The sequence below is a fragment of the Lepisosteus oculatus genome, chromosome 3 (assembly GCF_040954835.1).
Source record: "Lepisosteus oculatus isolate fLepOcu1 chromosome 3, fLepOcu1.hap2, whole genome shotgun sequence".
Classification (NCBI taxonomy): domain Eukaryota; kingdom Metazoa; phylum Chordata; class Actinopteri; order Semionotiformes; family Lepisosteidae; genus Lepisosteus; species Lepisosteus oculatus.
Genome location: NC_090698.1, coordinates 12,771,991 through 12,789,086, shown reverse-complemented (window position 1 = coordinate 12,789,086; position 17,096 = coordinate 12,771,991). Strand labels below are relative to the sequence as shown.

The 17,096-nt window shown below is 44.5% G+C and overlaps 2 protein-coding genes across 3 annotated transcripts; both read left to right on the top strand.

Moving 5' to 3' along the window:
* The first annotated feature begins 584 nt into the window (after nucleotides 1-584).
* LOC107076532 (sterile alpha motif domain-containing protein 9-like) lies at nucleotides 585-8,821 on the top strand. 2 transcript variants are annotated; one of them, XM_015340285.2, is made up of 3 exons: nucleotides 585-881; nucleotides 2,414-2,472; nucleotides 2,965-8,821. In XM_015340285.2, exons 2-3 carry the CDS (start codon nucleotides 2,434-2,436, stop codon nucleotides 7,567-7,569), a joined length of 4,644 nt encoding a protein of 1,547 aa, XP_015195771.1. In that variant the 5' UTR covers nucleotides 585-881; nucleotides 2,414-2,433; the 3' UTR covers nucleotides 7,570-8,821. The 2 variants fall into 2 exon arrangements, with proteins under 2 accessions (XP_015195771.1, XP_015195770.1); XM_015340284.2 differs by having other exon boundaries at nucleotides 585-1,018.
* A 3,206-nt stretch (nucleotides 8,822-12,027) lies between these two features.
* On the top strand, nucleotides 12,028-14,545 carry LOC102687204 (zona pellucida sperm-binding protein 3-like). Its single transcript, XM_069186887.1, has 9 exons — nucleotides 12,028-12,407; nucleotides 12,488-12,606; nucleotides 12,695-12,798; nucleotides 12,993-13,170; nucleotides 13,245-13,362; nucleotides 13,443-13,528; nucleotides 13,603-13,715; nucleotides 14,054-14,188; nucleotides 14,395-14,545. The coding sequence occupies exons 1-9, from the start codon at nucleotides 12,030-12,032 to the stop codon at nucleotides 14,523-14,525; spliced, it is 1,362 nt and encodes a 453-aa protein (XP_069042988.1). The 5' UTR covers nucleotides 12,028-12,029; the 3' UTR covers nucleotides 14,526-14,545.
* Nucleotides 14,546-17,096: the final 2,551 nt, after the last annotated feature.

Genomic DNA, 17,096 nt, shown 5'->3' with positions numbered 1-17,096 from the left:
TATGATTGAATAAAACATTTATAAAACGCAATTTTTTCTTTCATCATACCATGCTAACATGACATCCAAACAATGAGAGCCCTCTAGCTCAGTCTCAGAAGTACTGTATATGAGGCTTGCAGCTGTGCTAGGCAGCCCCATTCCCACCACTTTCACTGCACACTCATTTGAACATACAAGGCAGCGGATCAGAAGCGAGCTTCGGAGACACAACCAACTTAGATCACCAGCAGAGTAAACAAACTCTACTTGAGCAGAACTCACATGTGTTATTCAGTAGATATAATATACAATATACGATACAATATACAGTAGATGGTTCAAAACTAAAATACATGAAACTTTACAAACATGATATACTACACTTCGAGATCAACCAGGAACAACTATAGATACTAAAGTTACAGTACATGTAGGCATACTATGCAAATAAAGAATCCGCGTTTCAATCAGTTACATATATAAGCACCTTCACTCCATTTCTTGAAGATAGCCAGCTTATACAGTTTTCAATCACAGAGCTGGGTAGCTTGTTCCATACTCCCACAACCCTTTGAGTAAAGAAGTGTCTCCTGTTCTTGGCTCTAAACGCACTTCCAAGTAGTTCCCCACTTTTGTGCTCTAGTTCGGGTTTCACAGTTTATTCTGAATGCGTTCTATGCGTTGAAGTCGAATGACAAAAGGAGGCAAAGCCTGACAAGGGCTGGCTCTTAACAGAATCAGGAAAGGGCTGAGAAAGAAACGAAACTGAAACTTAAAATAACACAGACTCCTTTGTGCGCACAAACGAGGAGGATCGAATTACAGGCGTAAACAGTCTCACACCCCAATCGCCTAACGCATTTTTGTCTCAGGCAGACCTGAGGGTTTTCATAAATTTGGTACGTAGCGTTTTATTCTTATTTGTGCTAGGTGACAATTTATAATCGGGGACGACAGGGTTGCTACTTTTATTTCCGGAGTGGAGTGAGAAATAGTGAGCGAGAGCTCTGTGGAATGGACAAAGTTACACATTAAGGTAAGGGCACTTGCATTATTTTGTGTTATAGTGATAGGAAAATTAATAATACGGAAACATCGAAGCCGAATTACATCGCGTTTTAAAACTCCTCGGTAAAATATACCCCCTCCTTGTTGATGATGTTGCAGTACCTGTTCTCCTCTCCTAAGGGTGCTGCTCCTTGCAAAAATTGAACTGGGCGAAAAAGGCTGGTCAAATATGTACTGTACTTAGAAATCACTTGTTAACAGTAGCTATTTGTATTTTAAAAAATGAAAAAAATACAGTCAGTAGGAGTTTTCACGAAATAAAAAGGAGAGAGGAAAAGGGACTAATTGCACAAGCCCCGAAGATGATTGCAATTAAACGACCGCTGTCAAGAGTTTGCGTTAGTGGAACGTACATCTTGAGTAAAAATCCACATTAGCGGCAGTCACTCGAAAGAATGCTTGAATATTTAGAATGTAGAATGGAAAATTTATATTTCTACTAATTTCTGGAGACAATTATCGGCATAGGTTATGGTAAATGCATCAGTGAGAGAAAGGTGTACCCAATGTTGTAATGGCCGATCATAATTTCCGCATGCCCAGCACACGTACAGTGCTGTACTTCGCAGGGAAGGCTAGGCAGCCAGTGAAAAGTCCTGTCCTCAGTCAGTTGCACCATTAACAATCAGTTCATTATGTTTTGTCTGGATCCCATTCCTTCATACGCACTAATCTCTTCCACTCCAGTCCTGTTTTCCCTGCGCCTACAAGAGTTTCGCGCGGGCTTCGGAGTTGCACTGAACCTACAGACACAACTTTCGCTCAGGTCGCACCGCGGATAAAACTGTTTTTAACTTATTAACAGTAATTTATCATCACTGCATGCATTTGTAAGAGAAGTACAAGATGATCACAGTGCACTAACAACTATAGTAAAAGCAATAATCGGTAGGCATCTGTTTTGATTAGATTTAAAGCATGTTTTAATACACCAGTCCCTTTTAAATCTTAAGATTACACATATTTAATATTCCTACTGTATATTAGTTGTTCCATCAGATATTTGATGGATTCGCATTACTATTGTACTGATAGTAGTGATAAAACTAATTTGATAACTCTCCTAAAGAGATGATGAATACTGATCCTGATGTATTTAAATAATGCATATGAAAAGAATAAGTAAAGGAGTAAAGTGATTAAAATAACTGAAGTATTATGGCCTTGAGCTCCTTATATTCTACTGCTTAATATAGCTGTTCCTGTAGGAAAACTCTGCATAGCAATTGGAAATGTTTACAGTACATGACACAAGCAGAGTTCAGTCCTTTACTCAGCAGGTAGTTTTGGGGATTGAAATGGAAAACCCTCACTTTTGCCTGTAACTGTCTTGTTTTCTCTCCTGTTGTTCTCATTACGTTAGTGCAAGGTTGGGAAGAGAAAATGGAGCCCCCTGGAGCAGCAGAAGCCAATCTGGAAGAGGTATCTTTAACAAACCTGAAGTCAAAAGCTTATAATGTATATAGTCAACATATATTATATATAGTCACCTTACCTAAAATAAAGTAAAATACTGTGAAATTAAAAGGCTACCAAGGAAATTTCTCACAGCTGACAGCAACATCTGAAACATAAAAGTGTCTGACCTTTGCAGTTTATAAACCATCAAAATAGCTACTTCTGTATTTGTTTCCACAATACAGTTCGCCCCATTGTTATTATTAAAGTAATTTCCTTTTCTGATTTGAGATGTTCTTTGTAAGATTGAGATGTTTATGAGGATTAGTTGTTGGGGCTCTGTCATCTAGAGAGCTGTGACATCAAGCCACTATAGTAGACACTTTCCCCATTTGTTCCAGCTTAGATGAAACAGCCAGCCTGAAAGAGACATCAGAATTTGGACGCATTATTATTTTGTTATAAATGGGTACATTTGTCAGCCAAATTAACTTTTTATCAATTTTGTTTTTGCAGGTAAAGCAGTCAGAGGCCTTATCCAGTCAGCCATCTTTACCCAAAGCCATTAAGGAATGGGACAAGCATCATGTTAAACAATGGATTCTTCAAGAACCTGACCTGGATGACTCATGTGCCCAGATTCTGTATGACCAAGACATCAATGGACCCAGCCTTCTTTTGCTAGACAGGTCTGACTTGCTGAATATGGGCATAAAGTATGGGCCAGCTAAGCTGATTGTTCATAAGAAAGATGAACTTGTTCGGCTTAAAAAGGAGCAGCCAAGCACACAAGGAATACCCTCCAGCCGGCCATGCAAGCCCTACCCTTTCCAATGCTTCCATGATGCCTACCGTTACACAGAAAACAGGACACTAGACATTCCAGAAACAGGGCCATCCAACCTCATTGACCCCTGCCATGAGTTCAAAGCTTTCATCCACACACAAGAGGGAAGCACTGAGGACCAGATGCAGAAGTTCACTGAGGAAACAGTCCGTTTTTCAGCAGCCTGCATGAACAGTCGCACCAATGGCACCATCCATTTTGGGGTAGGTGACCGACCCGAATTTGCCCATGGACAAATCCTGGGGGTGCGTGTGCCTGACAAGGAAGCCTATGTCAATGAGTTGCCTCGGGCTATCGAGGGGCACTTTGAGCACAAGCATGTAGAGACAGCTAAGAAATGCATCAAGCCCCCTCGCTTTGTGGAAGTATTGAACCCTGACATGACCTCCTCAGACAAGTACGTAATTGAGGTGGACATTGTGCCAGCTTACCTGATGTGCCAAGAAAATGTTTACCATGTCTACAATGTGGAGAGAAAGAAGGGGAAAAAAAAGATTAAAGGCAAAGACGAGATGGGAAAACCGTTCTATGTGCGTGATGGTGCCTCAAGCCGAGACCTCTTGGCAGAGACCTCCAAAAGCAAGCCTCTGGAGGAGTACAACAGGTTCATCGAGAGCACCGTGAAGGAGCTGGCACTGATGAGGAAAGAAGCAGAAGACAAACGCCTAGCTGCTGTGAAGAGCAGTGTCCAGGGCTCCAAGCTGAGGGAGATGATAACAGGACATACCTGGTCCTTGGACAAGTCCCATTTTGAGTGGTATGTACTAGTAACCAACAAATCACACTTTACACAGTTGGACTCTCTGGAGTTTCTGCTAGAATTGAACCTGATCGCAGTGCTGGATTTTGACCCAGAGTCAGCGAAGACTGGCCTTTACCGGTACTATGAAGACCAGAGGAAAACAAATGCCCACTTTCCCAGGGACTATAAAATCACAGAGGCTGTGGAAGACATTGCAAGCAAGCTGAAATTGACCAAGAACACAAGCTGGGTGTTCTGCAATGGCTGTTTGACAGAAGAGGTGGGATTAGTTGAGCCATCAGATCCAGAGACATGGCCAACAGACAAAGGGGCATCAGTGCGGGATGTCATATCCTTCTTGTGCAGGAAGGATATTCTCCCACCAAAGAGGTTCTTAGTGGTTTTCCTGCTTTTATCAAGTGTAACAGACAAAATGGACCCATTGTTGAAGACTTTCAACACCTTCTGGGAGGAGCTTGGGGGCACTGAGCAGATTCTTTGTGTCTGTGAGAACAAGGCTATGTTCACAAGCTGGCGGGACCTGATTGATGCCCAGTATGGGGTTAATATCACCTCTAGGTCGATTTATGAGCTCAGCCTTCCTGAAGTCAATGGCACCGTTCTGAGCCTGTGGTCTGTTAACCGCAGCTCTAGCAGCTTTTTGCCTTGCACTGGTGGTGGCAGGGTGCTCCTGCGAAAGAAGGACAAGGATGGTATGGATGCCCTGAGCATCCTCTGTGCAAACCAATGTGAGGGCGGCGGTGCAGAAGATAGACAGACGGTTGAAGAGCGGTTCTACAAAGGTGGAAAAGTATCATGGTGGAATTTCTATTTCTCAGAAGAGCCTGGCTCCATGCCATTCATCAAGAGAGACAAGTTCAGTTTAATAAGGGACACCATCATCCCTGAGCTGCTCTACTTTCGGAAGGCCTGTGTCTCTTTCAGCTTGTGCCATCTCCCTGGCTGTGGGGGCACAACGCTGGCCATGCATATACTGTGGTCACTGAGGGACAAGTTTCGCTGTGCAGTGCTGAAGGATAAAGCCATGGATTTTGCTGTGGTCGCAGCCCAGGTAGTGTGGTTACTAACATATGGGGTTGCAGAACATGCCACTCACTTGCCTGTGTTGCTAATGGTGGATGACTTTGAGGAAGTGGAGGCTGTGTATGATTTGGAGCAGCAAATTGAGAAAGAAATTGTTAAAAAGGAACTTGGCTCCCAAGGCCCTTTGGTTGTTGTGCTAAACTGCATGAGGATAGAGGTAGCTGAGCAGCTTGGTCAGGACACAGTTTTCCTTGGAAATAACCTTTCCAAGGGTGAACAGGACCAGTTCCAGAAGAAGCTTGAAGACATCGAGAAGACCCATAAGAATGCTGAGACCTTCTATGGCTTCATGATTATGAAGAAAAATTTCCTGCCGGAGTACATCCAGGGTGTTGCCCGGAACACGCTCAAGGGCTTTAGCCTTCACCACAAGCAAGACCAGCTGATCGCTGTCCTGGCATTACTGCATGTGTATGGGCAGGGCTCTCTACTTTCTGTTTCACTCTGTGAAGAGTTCCTGGGAATGCAGACCAAATCTTACTGTGCCTCTCAAAAAGTGGAGGATGAGTTTGGGAAATTCTCCACCCTGGTAACCCGCTGCACTGTGGAAGTCAAGATGTCCTATGAAGCTGTACGAACAATCCATCCCCATGTGGCCGAATACTGCCTGCAAGAGCTTACTACCACCTACAAAGTGAGCAAGAGTGAGATTGCTAACCTTCTGCTCACAGAAGACATATTTTATACGAGTGTGCAGGGAAAGGAAAACTTATTGCAGGATATTCGTGGCATGCTTGTCAAGAGGAGACATGGGAAAGCAGGAGATGAAAGTCGCTTTTCTCCTTTGATCCTGGCCATCATGAAAGAGACCTCTGGTGCAGAGGAGAGTGTGCTGTCAAATGCAGCAAAGCGCTTCCCCAAACACCCTGTCATCTCCCAGCTCCTGGCTAGATACCACTATCTGAAAAAAAGAGACTTCCGAATAGCAAGAGACTGGGCCAAGAAGGCTAAAGAGCTAGCCATTGACAACTCATACATCGCTGACACCTCAGCACAGGTTATTAAGCATGAGTTAAAGTATATTTTGACCAGTTTTAAGGATGAGAAGTCTCTCATCACACCAGAAAGACTTAGAGAATGCCTAAGAAAAGCCCATGCTGCTATTGAAGCCTTTAGAGAAACACAGGAAATTGCAAGAAAGGAATCAGAATTTCGTGCCAGGCCAGTAAACAGGAGAGACAACAGATCTTTCAACACAGCAGGATGTCTGGGAGAGATCCAAGTGTCAGTGATTATCTTTGACATCCTGGACAAGGTCCCTGTTTTCAACCCCTGTGACCCAGTTCGCCATAGTATCATGGCTAAGTACCTTTCAGGAAGTATTAGGATTCAGGATATTGCCAGAAACGTCACGCAGCGTTTGTATGCATCTTATTTCTGCGTCCTTCAGGAATACAATGAACTGCTCAGCAATCTGAAGAACAGCATGAAGAGACTGTTTGATTTCCTAGACTTCTATTTCATCAACCTGGGTCCAAGGTATGCTGAGAAGGACCAGAGAGAAGACAGGACCCGAGAGGAGCTACTCAGGTGCTTTTGTCGCTATGTTGATGTCTTTTGCAAGTCAAATGCTCCAGAACCAACAGGAATGCAAAACCTGATGCACATGTTGAACATTCATAAAGCAATACAGGAACTAGAGATGAGAAAAGCAGACACCTACTCTAGACTACTTGAAAGCCTCTCAAAAAATACTCCAGGAAAGGATATGGAGGAAATAGTTGAACGATATGATTTTATACTTAAGAACTCCAGAAACAAGACAGTGAAATGCAAGGTAAATTACATCTACGCAAATATTGTGCTTCATTGCATAAAGCCTGCCTCTCAGTTAATCTGCCGATATCCTAACCTCATAATTAAGCTAGTTCATGTTCTTGGGTGTCCCATCCAGGACAGTGACAGCCTGGCACTGTATTTCATAGCTACTGCACTTTTGTGGCCAGATAGAAACCTTCTGGCAGGAGGTGAGAAGCTGGGGAACTACATCTCTCAAATGCGCACCTCATTTTGGAGTCAGATGCATTCTGTTTGGCATTCCAAGAAGCCGACTGTCCATTTCTATTTGGGAAAGAAGCAAGGTTATGACCGGTTAGTCCCCAGGGATCAAATAGAAATGTGCATTCACCCCAGTCAGGTGGGAGTAAACTCCTTGGGGGCAAATGGCAGGAACAGGAAGGAAGAGGAAGAGAGGAAACAGCAGCTTCTATGCCGCGTAACTGGAGAAGTTCAAAACAACAGTATTTTAGCAGAGACCCCAAACCCAGGTGTGAAGATACCAGTGACTCCAGTTTACAAGAGCCAGTTGATAGGGAGAGGGAACAGCACTAGAGTTTCCTTCTACGTTGGCTTTTCCATGAATGGGCCACTGGCTTTTGACATTGAGTCTATCCAATCTCTTGGAAACTCTGGGGCATCACAGACATAAATTGCATTATTTTTGGCTCTTATCCATTTAGAATGAACATACAGTACAGATAATACAGCAAGAAGACTGGATCTTCTTGGACCAAGAAAAACATCTCTGAGTTGGATTCCAAAAGACGTCCCACAAGCTGTAAACAGTAAAATTGCAGGTGAAAGTTGGCTGAGAATAACTGAAGACAGATCTGTGTAAGAATCATGTGGAGGCCTCCATGTAGCACTGGATTAAGCTTTGTAATGCATTTTATTTTGCTCATTTGGAAACATCAGTCTGGTATTTATTATATGCTGACTCACCAACTAATCACTTGCAGCCCCTGTTAAAAACAAATACCATTCTGAGAGCCAGATAAAATATTTTTTTCATGTACACTATAAGATGTGCATGATTAATCCTTTAGGTCACTTTTTGTAAAGTCAGCAAACAGTTAAGTTAAAACACAAAATAGAGGACGATCACACAGCTACTGCTATAGACTGTTTTGCATGCCCAAGTCCATCCATGCACTTACAGCATATCTTGGAGTTTTCCTCCACCACCTGGGCCTCCCGACCACAGTATCCTGGCTATTACACCTTTCCTGCACTATCAAGAACTGACCGCTATGAACTGAAACTCATAATGAAGCTCATAACTAAGAACTGAAACATTCCAGTCTTTTAGAGCTCAGGTGCTGGTCCGAGGATGCTTGTACTGTATATGGTAAGCTTGCTGTACTTTTTATGTTGCACTGTATAACTTAAAATATTCCTGCCTATTGTACTGTATATCTTTGACCTTGGAAGTACTGCATTGATTATTACAATGTGGTTTTAAATATTTCCACGTTATACAGTATGCTGAAAATCAGATTTTCTTCTTCTCTACCATTCTCAATATTTGTAGCTTTGTCTTTGCAGGTCTAACTTAAAAGCCTCTATAGAAAACCAAGGAAAAACAGCTTTGCAAATAATATTATTTTACTTATTTTATGTTACATTTTTATTAAGTATTTTACTAAGTAGTTGTGTTACAGATAAATATTTATATAGGTGATTCATTTAGGCAAAGATCAGGTACTTCTTAAGTATTTTTTGTCATTTTAATGATGTGGCTTTTTATTTTGAGTCAATTTATAACCATAAAGTCGAACAAATCTTAATTGTGAAATATGTTTCATTGTTGTAAATGTCATGTTTTGCACTGAGCTACTGTTTGGTTGGCGTTATTTGTATCAGCAGCATAATTAATAAATTTCAGGAGGTTTCTGATGGTCGATGGTTTCATTCTGTCAGCTGTCTGTTTCAGTTGCCAGTACATTTATTATTTTTTCAATATATCTTTATTTTCAAACTCCATTGTACAAGAAACAATTTTATTTCTATATGCTTTTCAAGAAGGTCAGAGCCTTGCACTATAACACACAACACAGACAAAAGAAAAACAGCAAATTCACTTTGTGAAACCAGGCCTAAAACTAAATGACGCATGAAAAGTTGTAAAAGAAAAGTCTGGTCTTTAAAAGTTTTTTTAAATGATGAAAGTTGGCAGTTTCACATAACTGGTGCTACAATCAGGAAGGCTCCGTAAGCTATAGTGTGGAGCCTAATCTTTGCCTTAGCGAGAAGGTCTGAGTCGGGAGATCTGAGGTTAATCACTGGTTAATAACCTGGAGTTACGCTACTCTGTGCCTTAACAAGCAGCACAGAGGTTATGTACTGATGTAGAGTGCTTTTGTATGCACATCAGCCTACATAAGCCGCAGGGTTACACTAAGCACATCTTAAATAAAGATGAAATGTTTCAACACCAGACAGCCCTAGAATGCGGCTTAAACAAGCAATGTTACACATTTAATAAAAATTCCAAATATGCAATTCAAATGATAAAAGTAGTAAACTTACACCAAGATTTTAACTTAAGAAAGACACGAAGGCCACATAACTTAGTATCACGCAGCGTTTATACATGCTGTACAGCAATCAGGAATGCTCCCGTGTCCCTGCTCTTTCCCCTCTGGCTGCCCCTTTCCTGCCTCCACCATAAAAGGACCAAGGACTCCTGCTCTCCCTCTCCTGTTGGGGATTTATTCCGGAGCAGCATCTGTTTCTTCCTCACCACCTTGCCTCTCTGCCTTCGTGAGTAGTACGCCCACTGTGATAAAAAGGCGTACTCTGCCCTACCAGAACGACATTCTTCTTGTCTCGCTTTTTGCACTGCCTGCCTCCTTTCAACCAGCTTTTCATCAGGTTTAGCATTGAACCCGTCACAAGTAATTTTGTTTAGAAATCGTAAAATGAGAATATTGCGATATTTTTCAGGTATTTCAGTATTGCACCCTTAACCCACTTTTATCCTCACACACAGAAGAAAAAATAATGTAAACTAGACTCGTTTTGTATTTCACAGATTATAGTTGCAATCGGTCATTTATAGCTCTAATTTAAAGTTTAGTCTAGAAGACGAGAGAACGTTTTAAGACGCAAATGTCCAGCAAGTCCATGAACCTGTTTAGCACCAGGTACGTGGCGCACACTGTATTTCTCTTTCAATAAAGCACAATAAAAAAAAATCAGATCCAGAAAAAAAAACAACTTTAGGAATATTTAGTGACTCTCACAGAATGATAACATTAATTAAACTGGTGTTGAAGAAGGTCCACGCTGTCTGATTTTACACAAACAAAATGTAATTCAGTCGTATTCCTGCAAAACTGATACAACTGAATTGGCAAACTATTCAGATATCTCAGTTTAACTACAGAAAATAACTGTCTTGTTCTCGAAGCCTCTATGAAACGGTTAAAATATGAAAAAAGAATCAACTGACACCTAAAATATACTTACTTATGTTCACATATTTTAAAAACTTAAAGTGTTTAAAACTTCTGCCTGCCACACTGATATTGTATAACCAATCAACAAGGAAACTAAGCCCTACCTGTATATCAGTCCGTGTAGTATTTCACTATAAACATCCAGTTCCTATTCACTTATTGCAGGGAAAGAAATTCAAGCATCTGTACCAATCACTCTTTTGGGAAAGTTGCATCATGTTTGCGCAAGGCATGGCTCATTTCTTCTTTTGCTTTTTCCACTTGGTAAATACATCATAATAATTTAGCTTTAGCACGAGTATCTTGTGAAAAATTAGCAGGTAATGTACCTACTCCATTTTGAAACAGGTTGTGCAAGAACTGAGAAGACGTTGAAGTTGAACCCTTCGAAAAAAGATTGGTAATGATACACAACACATGAAGCAGCAGTATCTGATGTATAACTACAATCAGCAACAACACAATTTTCCTTAGTGGTCTCGGATCACTACATGGCTTTTAGACATGGCCCAAAATGGAACTCGTACAGTCTGGATTACAGAGCCCAATTCGTGCTCTTGCTGAATTTTTTTCTTATTGACTTGTCCCACAGTCAGATGAACATGAGCAAACTAATAATAATAACAGTCCCTGTCACTATACTGGGGCTTCAGGACCAAGACAGGCCACAGCATGAGTGCCCCCTGCTGGCCCCACTAACACCTCTTCCAGCAGCAACCTTAATTGTTCCCAGGAGCTCTCCCATCCAGGTACTGACCAGGCTCACACCTGCTCAGCTTTAATGGGCTGCCAGTTGTGAGCTGCTGGCTGTTCCGAATGTCGAAAATATCAAACTTATTTTCTTAATGTGTGCGATTTCAGCCCGCAGGCACAGAGTACACGTGTTCTCTCGTCTGTCTGCAGCTCCTTCATTAGCGCCAACATCGCAAGCTTCTCGATCACACGCCTGCTTACGCGACACTGTCTCGTTCGGTTTCTGGTGCTCTAATGTAGCGGGTTTGTCTCTGCAACACGACTAATCAGTTCAATGATCTGAAATCACACGTGTAGCGCAAGTTAAGACGTAATTTGAGTGGATTTAGGATTCCTGTTAAACGAAATGTAAAATAAGAAAACTACAGATTGAAAGGCCTGCCTACATTTTCTAAAATTTCATAATGCCCTATGTGATTTAACAGTAAGGCAAAACCATATTTGACTAAGAATACGTTATCAGCAGCGATTTAGTCCTAGCCTGAGGTGGACTGGATTTTGCTGTGGTTTTACATTTCTATTTTCTCAAAATCCTCCAGAAAGGTTACCAGCCAGCACTGGGACGACATGACGCCATTTAAGGTAGAAATTGGCTCGTAATGCGTAATTACAGCAGAACGTACTGACTCAGCCGGAGAAAATGGAAACATGAAATAAAAGAATACGTAAAACATCACCGGTTCCTATTCGGACAGTTTTCAACAGACTCGGCGCTGTTTCCTGATCGCTGCTCTGATCTCCCCCGACTCTCGCGCTCTATCCGGGCTCCTCAGTACGAGCGGACACGGGGTTTGTTCACGTGAGAATCTGCTTTCTCTGTCGGCAAACCTGAACCCCATTAAGAGAGAATATCTGTGTGCCTTTAAAAAGACGTACTTGGCAAACAGTAGGTATCATGGATTTGTTCTCTGTGGGAAGCAAAATGTGGGTTTCGGGCATTTCTCTCTTCAGCTTCTTGGTGTTCGGGCGTTTCTGTGACGCCGCTACATGGCGCTCGGCGCCCGGACGGCAAACCGGTATCACGCACAAGGGGGCTGTGTTTTACGACGTTCCTCGGTTTCCACAGCAGGATACGCCGCTCGTGCGGGCTGTGTCGGTAGCGTGCGGGGAGAGTCAAATCGTGGTGCAAGTCAGGAGAGACCTGTTCGGTACCGGTCAGCTGATCAACTCCTCGGACGTCAGTCTGGGAGGCTGTGCGGCCACAAGGCAAGATGACGCGGCGCAGGTCCTGATCTTCGAGTCCGAGCTGCAGGCGTGTCGTAGTTCGCTGACGGTAGGGTGTCCGGCTTTGACATCATACAGTAGCTTCATATTTTAGTGGTGTGCCGGCTTCACCCGTCGCTTCTCTCCTAGAGCGCACCAGAGGAGCTAGTGTACAACTTCTCTCTCAACTACACCCCGCGGGCGATTGCCAACACCCCCATCGTGAGAACGAATGGCGCCGTTGTCGGTATTGAGTGTCGCTACATGAGGTGAGGGAGGCATCTGCTGTCCTGCAGGGTCCACGGAGCTCCAGGGCTGAATAAGGACCGTGTCACTCTGCTGGAGTCTCTTTCCCAGGTTTCACAATGTGAGCAGCAGCGCCCTGAAGCCCACCTGGGTCCCCTACACTTCCACCAAGTCTGCGGAGGATGTCCTGGATTTCTCCCTGGTGCTCATGGCTGGTATGTGCTCTTGTAGGGGAGAGGTGCAGCAAGACTCCCTTTCGCACTGGGGATGTCTACTATACAAGATTGCTTTGTTGAATTAGTTGACTGGGGGTCTATGAAGGTTTGCTCCCAGTAACCGGAGCTCTTTGAAGGGATCTGTTCATCTGGTTCTCTGCTATTTTCCTGTAATGGCTCCTCTACAATGCTAGATGACTGGAGCTCCCCAAGGACCTCCAACGTGTTCTACCTGGGGGACGTCCTGAATATTGAAGCCTCCGTCAGCCAGGCCGACCACCAGCCCCTCCGGCTCTTTGTGGACAGCTGTGTGGCCACCCTGGTGCCTGACCAGACCTCTACCCCCAGATATGCCTTCATTGAGAATCATGGGTGAGTCCTGTGCCTTCTGGTGGAGGAACTGCTGTGTAGACGGTGCACTTGCAATGACCTCCCCTCTCCCCCAGGTGCCTGACTGATGCCAAAACTACAGGCTCCAGTTCTCAGTTCATGCCAAGACCCCAGGACGGCAAGCTGAGGATGAAGCTGGATGCCTTCAGGTTCTATCAAGATGCCAGGAGCTCAGTGAGTGTCTTCCTGTGGCCTCTGGGCTGTGAGGAGGTTTAGCTGCAGTGGAGCCTCTGACTGAAGGTGTGCTGTTCCAGATCTACATCACCTGCCTTCTGAAGGTGACTGCTGCTTCCCAGAGTGTGGACTCCCTGAACAAGGCCTGCTACGCTACTGGGAATGTGTAAGTGAGGAGGAGGCTGTTGCCCGCAATGTGCTCTGATGCGGGTGTCTGCAGTGATGCCTGTCCTGCTGTAGGTGGACATCTGTGGATGGGAGTGATCAGGTGTGCAGCTGCTGTGACTCCAGCTGTCCTACTACCAAATCCAGGCACTGGATGAGAATGAAGAGGGATCTGGGATCTAAAGAGGGTGAGACTCTCTTGCTTGTGGCTTCTCAAAATGAGGAGAGGGGATTCTAGTTCTTGTAGATGCTAGTGTTCCACTCCAGTAGTATGGACATTGGTACATTGAGGGATTGGGAGCAGAAGTCTTCATAGAAAACCATGGCACTGTATGCTGTACACAATCCCTCCTGCTCTTATTCTTGGGGAATGTAGGCAACTGTTCTCTGGATTGCTACATGAAAAGGAACGTTCCAAAGGGTGTCCTTCCCTCCAGCATGCTCCTTAAATCCTGGTCAGGCTTATGTGAAAGTGAATGCTGTCTTCTGCAGCGCTGTAGGTATTTCAATCCAGAATTCCTTCCAGTTGCAGCTGCTGAGTGGGAAGGCGATGCCACAGTTGGTCCTCTGTTTGTGCTGGGAGAGCAGGCTGTTGACCGCCCAGCAGAGGTGAAAGGTCAGAGGTCTCTGCTGAGAGCACAGGAGGAAGGTGATGCAACAGGTAGAGGAAGCCTTTAGTACCCAACCTGTTTACTGACTGGGGTCTCAGTGGGACTCAGCTGAGAGCACAGGAGGAAGGTGATGTAACAGGTAGAGGAAGCCTTTAGTACCCAACCTGTTTACTGACTGGGGTCTCAGTGGGACTGAACTGGTCTAAAAGCATCTCTATGGTAGAGCAGTGTGAGCTAACCTGTCCTCTCTTTCCAGGAGTGTCTGCTGAGCCTGTGATCCTGGCTGCTCTGGGGGCAGTGGTGGGGCTGGTCTGTGTGGCTGTGCTGGGGACTGTCCTTTACAGGAGACTGCAGAGTAAATCCACTGAGCTGACTGTGGAGAAATAAAGGAGGGATTGGAAACTGTCTCTCTGTGTGATACTTGTTCCTTTCTTAATCCAGTGCAATAGATCTTGACACCTGCTTATTGCGCTGACCTCTCGTGTCCTCATGCTACCCTGTTCAGTGTCTTTGCCACAAGCTCTGTGGGCAGAGGGTGGGCTTGGGCTGTTACTGCACTGGCTGTCAGCTAGTCTGACAGCCTTTCTTGTGCAGATGCTAAGCATTAAACTGCAGCTCCACTCTGTAGAGTAGATGCTATGGGTGGGGAGCTTCTCTGCAGCTGATGATGGCTGCTGTAGTACTCGCGGGAGCAGCCTGGACTCCAGCCTGTTACAGGTCCCTGCCAGCAGCACATGGACGGTTGATTGTGCTTCTAATTCAGGTTCTAGTTGACACGGCATCCTTTATGAAGGGTAGAGGGCAGCCACGTTTCTGGTGTTGCCATGTGGGGCTCTTTACTGTCACTGAGACGCCTCATATGGTTCTCGTTTTCTTTGATTTTATGGAGTAACACGTTTTAAGGGGTCTGACTTTTTTACTTCGTTCTGAGGTGAAAATGTTTTGGTACGACCGCGGCGTTCGGTACCGAATGGAGCGGGCGTAGGACTCGGGAGAAGAGGTTAATCAGAAGCGGGGACAGGGATTACAGCGCTACACCTACACTAACAGACACGAAGGGAAGAGCCCGTTTCCAGCCTCTATCCCCCTATATACAGTACAGTCCCCTAGTCCCGCCCCCCAAGCGCTCTTTCCAGCCCGCCCTGCGTGCGCATGGCTCTACAGTATTCTCAAACTAAGTGTGTGGATGGAGTTTAGATTACTCTTTAGAGAATTGTACTTAGGATTTCGTTCTAATAGCCAGTACAGGCTAAGACAAGAGCCTAAACAAAATTGGCTTGCATGAGCAGAAGAGATGTAAACGAAGGCTGAAAACCGCCGCTCCAGCTTCCTGTGTCTCTCAAACAGGATGCGAGTGGAAAATTTCTGTTGCAGCTGAGGAGTTTACTAATGTCCGAAAATGGCCCATTAGCATTGAGATCGTAATTTGTTCTGAAGCGTAGAAAAGAAAATCGGGATAAGAGATCTCGAAAGAGCGCAACGCCGAAACCAGCCATTGTAAAAATGCATAAAATGTAATCCTATGTATTTCATTTGGTTTGGGCTCCGTTACATCCAATTAACTAACAAACGGTAGACATGGCCCATTGTCAAGCTAGAGCCGTCGACTATTCGAGGTTTTTCTTGCTAGAAGTGAGCAGATTCTCGTTTGCCGCAATTGTACACATGCCGTATGTCTGCAAATCGGCCCTACCCAGACAAAAGCGTGAAAGCACAGTTCAGCGATTATAACCGGCATTAAAACGCATTGCTTTCCGTGCGGCTTCTCCAGTATTTTACTAAATGGAGGTGTGCATTCAACCTGTAGCCGCTCTCGTCAGAGCTCAAGCGGATTAAAGCATACCTGAGGTCCACAACCCAGGCACAGTTCTAGAACGTTTTTTATCAAACCTTCCCATCTTCACAGCTTTGCTGATCTCACCTCCCTTGCTACTGATGGCTCTCGATTTAGGCGTTTTACCTTCATCTTTATTTCTGCAATTGCTTTCCACAAAGGTTTCAGTGCAGTACTTTTTAAGTTATGATTTGCTATCATTCTTACAAAGCGGAGATCCTATTTGTTATGAATTCTCACACATCAAGGTCAGTGTACAGGCGAAGGTTCAAACAGGAGCTCCCAGGGTACTGTGGACAAGGCAGGCTCGGAGTCAAAGAAAGAAACTAGGTGGAGGCAGGAAAACAGGCTCACTGGAAGAACACGGCTCAGTACAACGCACTCAGGAGGTTGAGGCAAGACTTCGCGAAAAAAACGAGGCTTAGACAGGCTTTATATAACGTTACAAACTTTTCGAGGGTGTGGCAAATAAGGTGATGACAGGTAGCACCCAATCACAAATCGGGGAACAGAGAGATATTTTTGTACTTTCCATTTACAGTATGTGTATTGGGTCAAAACGCTGTGATCCCAGATCACCAGCTTGCTCTTAATTTTTCCTATGCCGAATCCCGGCAAAACATTTGAAGCATTTCGAAACAGTGTGACGCCATGAAGTCGCGTTCAGCCTGGTCACGCGCCTTTTCATACGGACTTCGGAGCAGTGGACAGTATGGTAACGCTATGCTCCAAAGGAATCGAAGCAGTTGCGAATCAGTGTTTCGAGTCGTGTTTCGTTAAACCAGCAAAAAGCAAGATCAAACGATTCCTGGCTCAAACATCCAAATATATTAGCAGCCCAATGATGTGAAATTGTAAGCAGTGCTGATTTTAATTGGATTTAAAAATCACCGCTGAGGTTCTGTTTCCTCACTTGTTTACACATCACGGAGGAAGACAATTCTTAAGAACGACGCTGGAGAGAACCAGCAGAGCGATCTGCGCACCTGGACTCAATTCCTGACCCTGGAGACGCGCAGAGCGTCTGACGTCCTCGTGCGCCCGCTTCAGCCTGCTGCTGTCCAATCGCCGAGCTCAGCCAATCAGCGCGCAGAGAGAACTTAAGGCGCTGAGCGCGGCTTTCC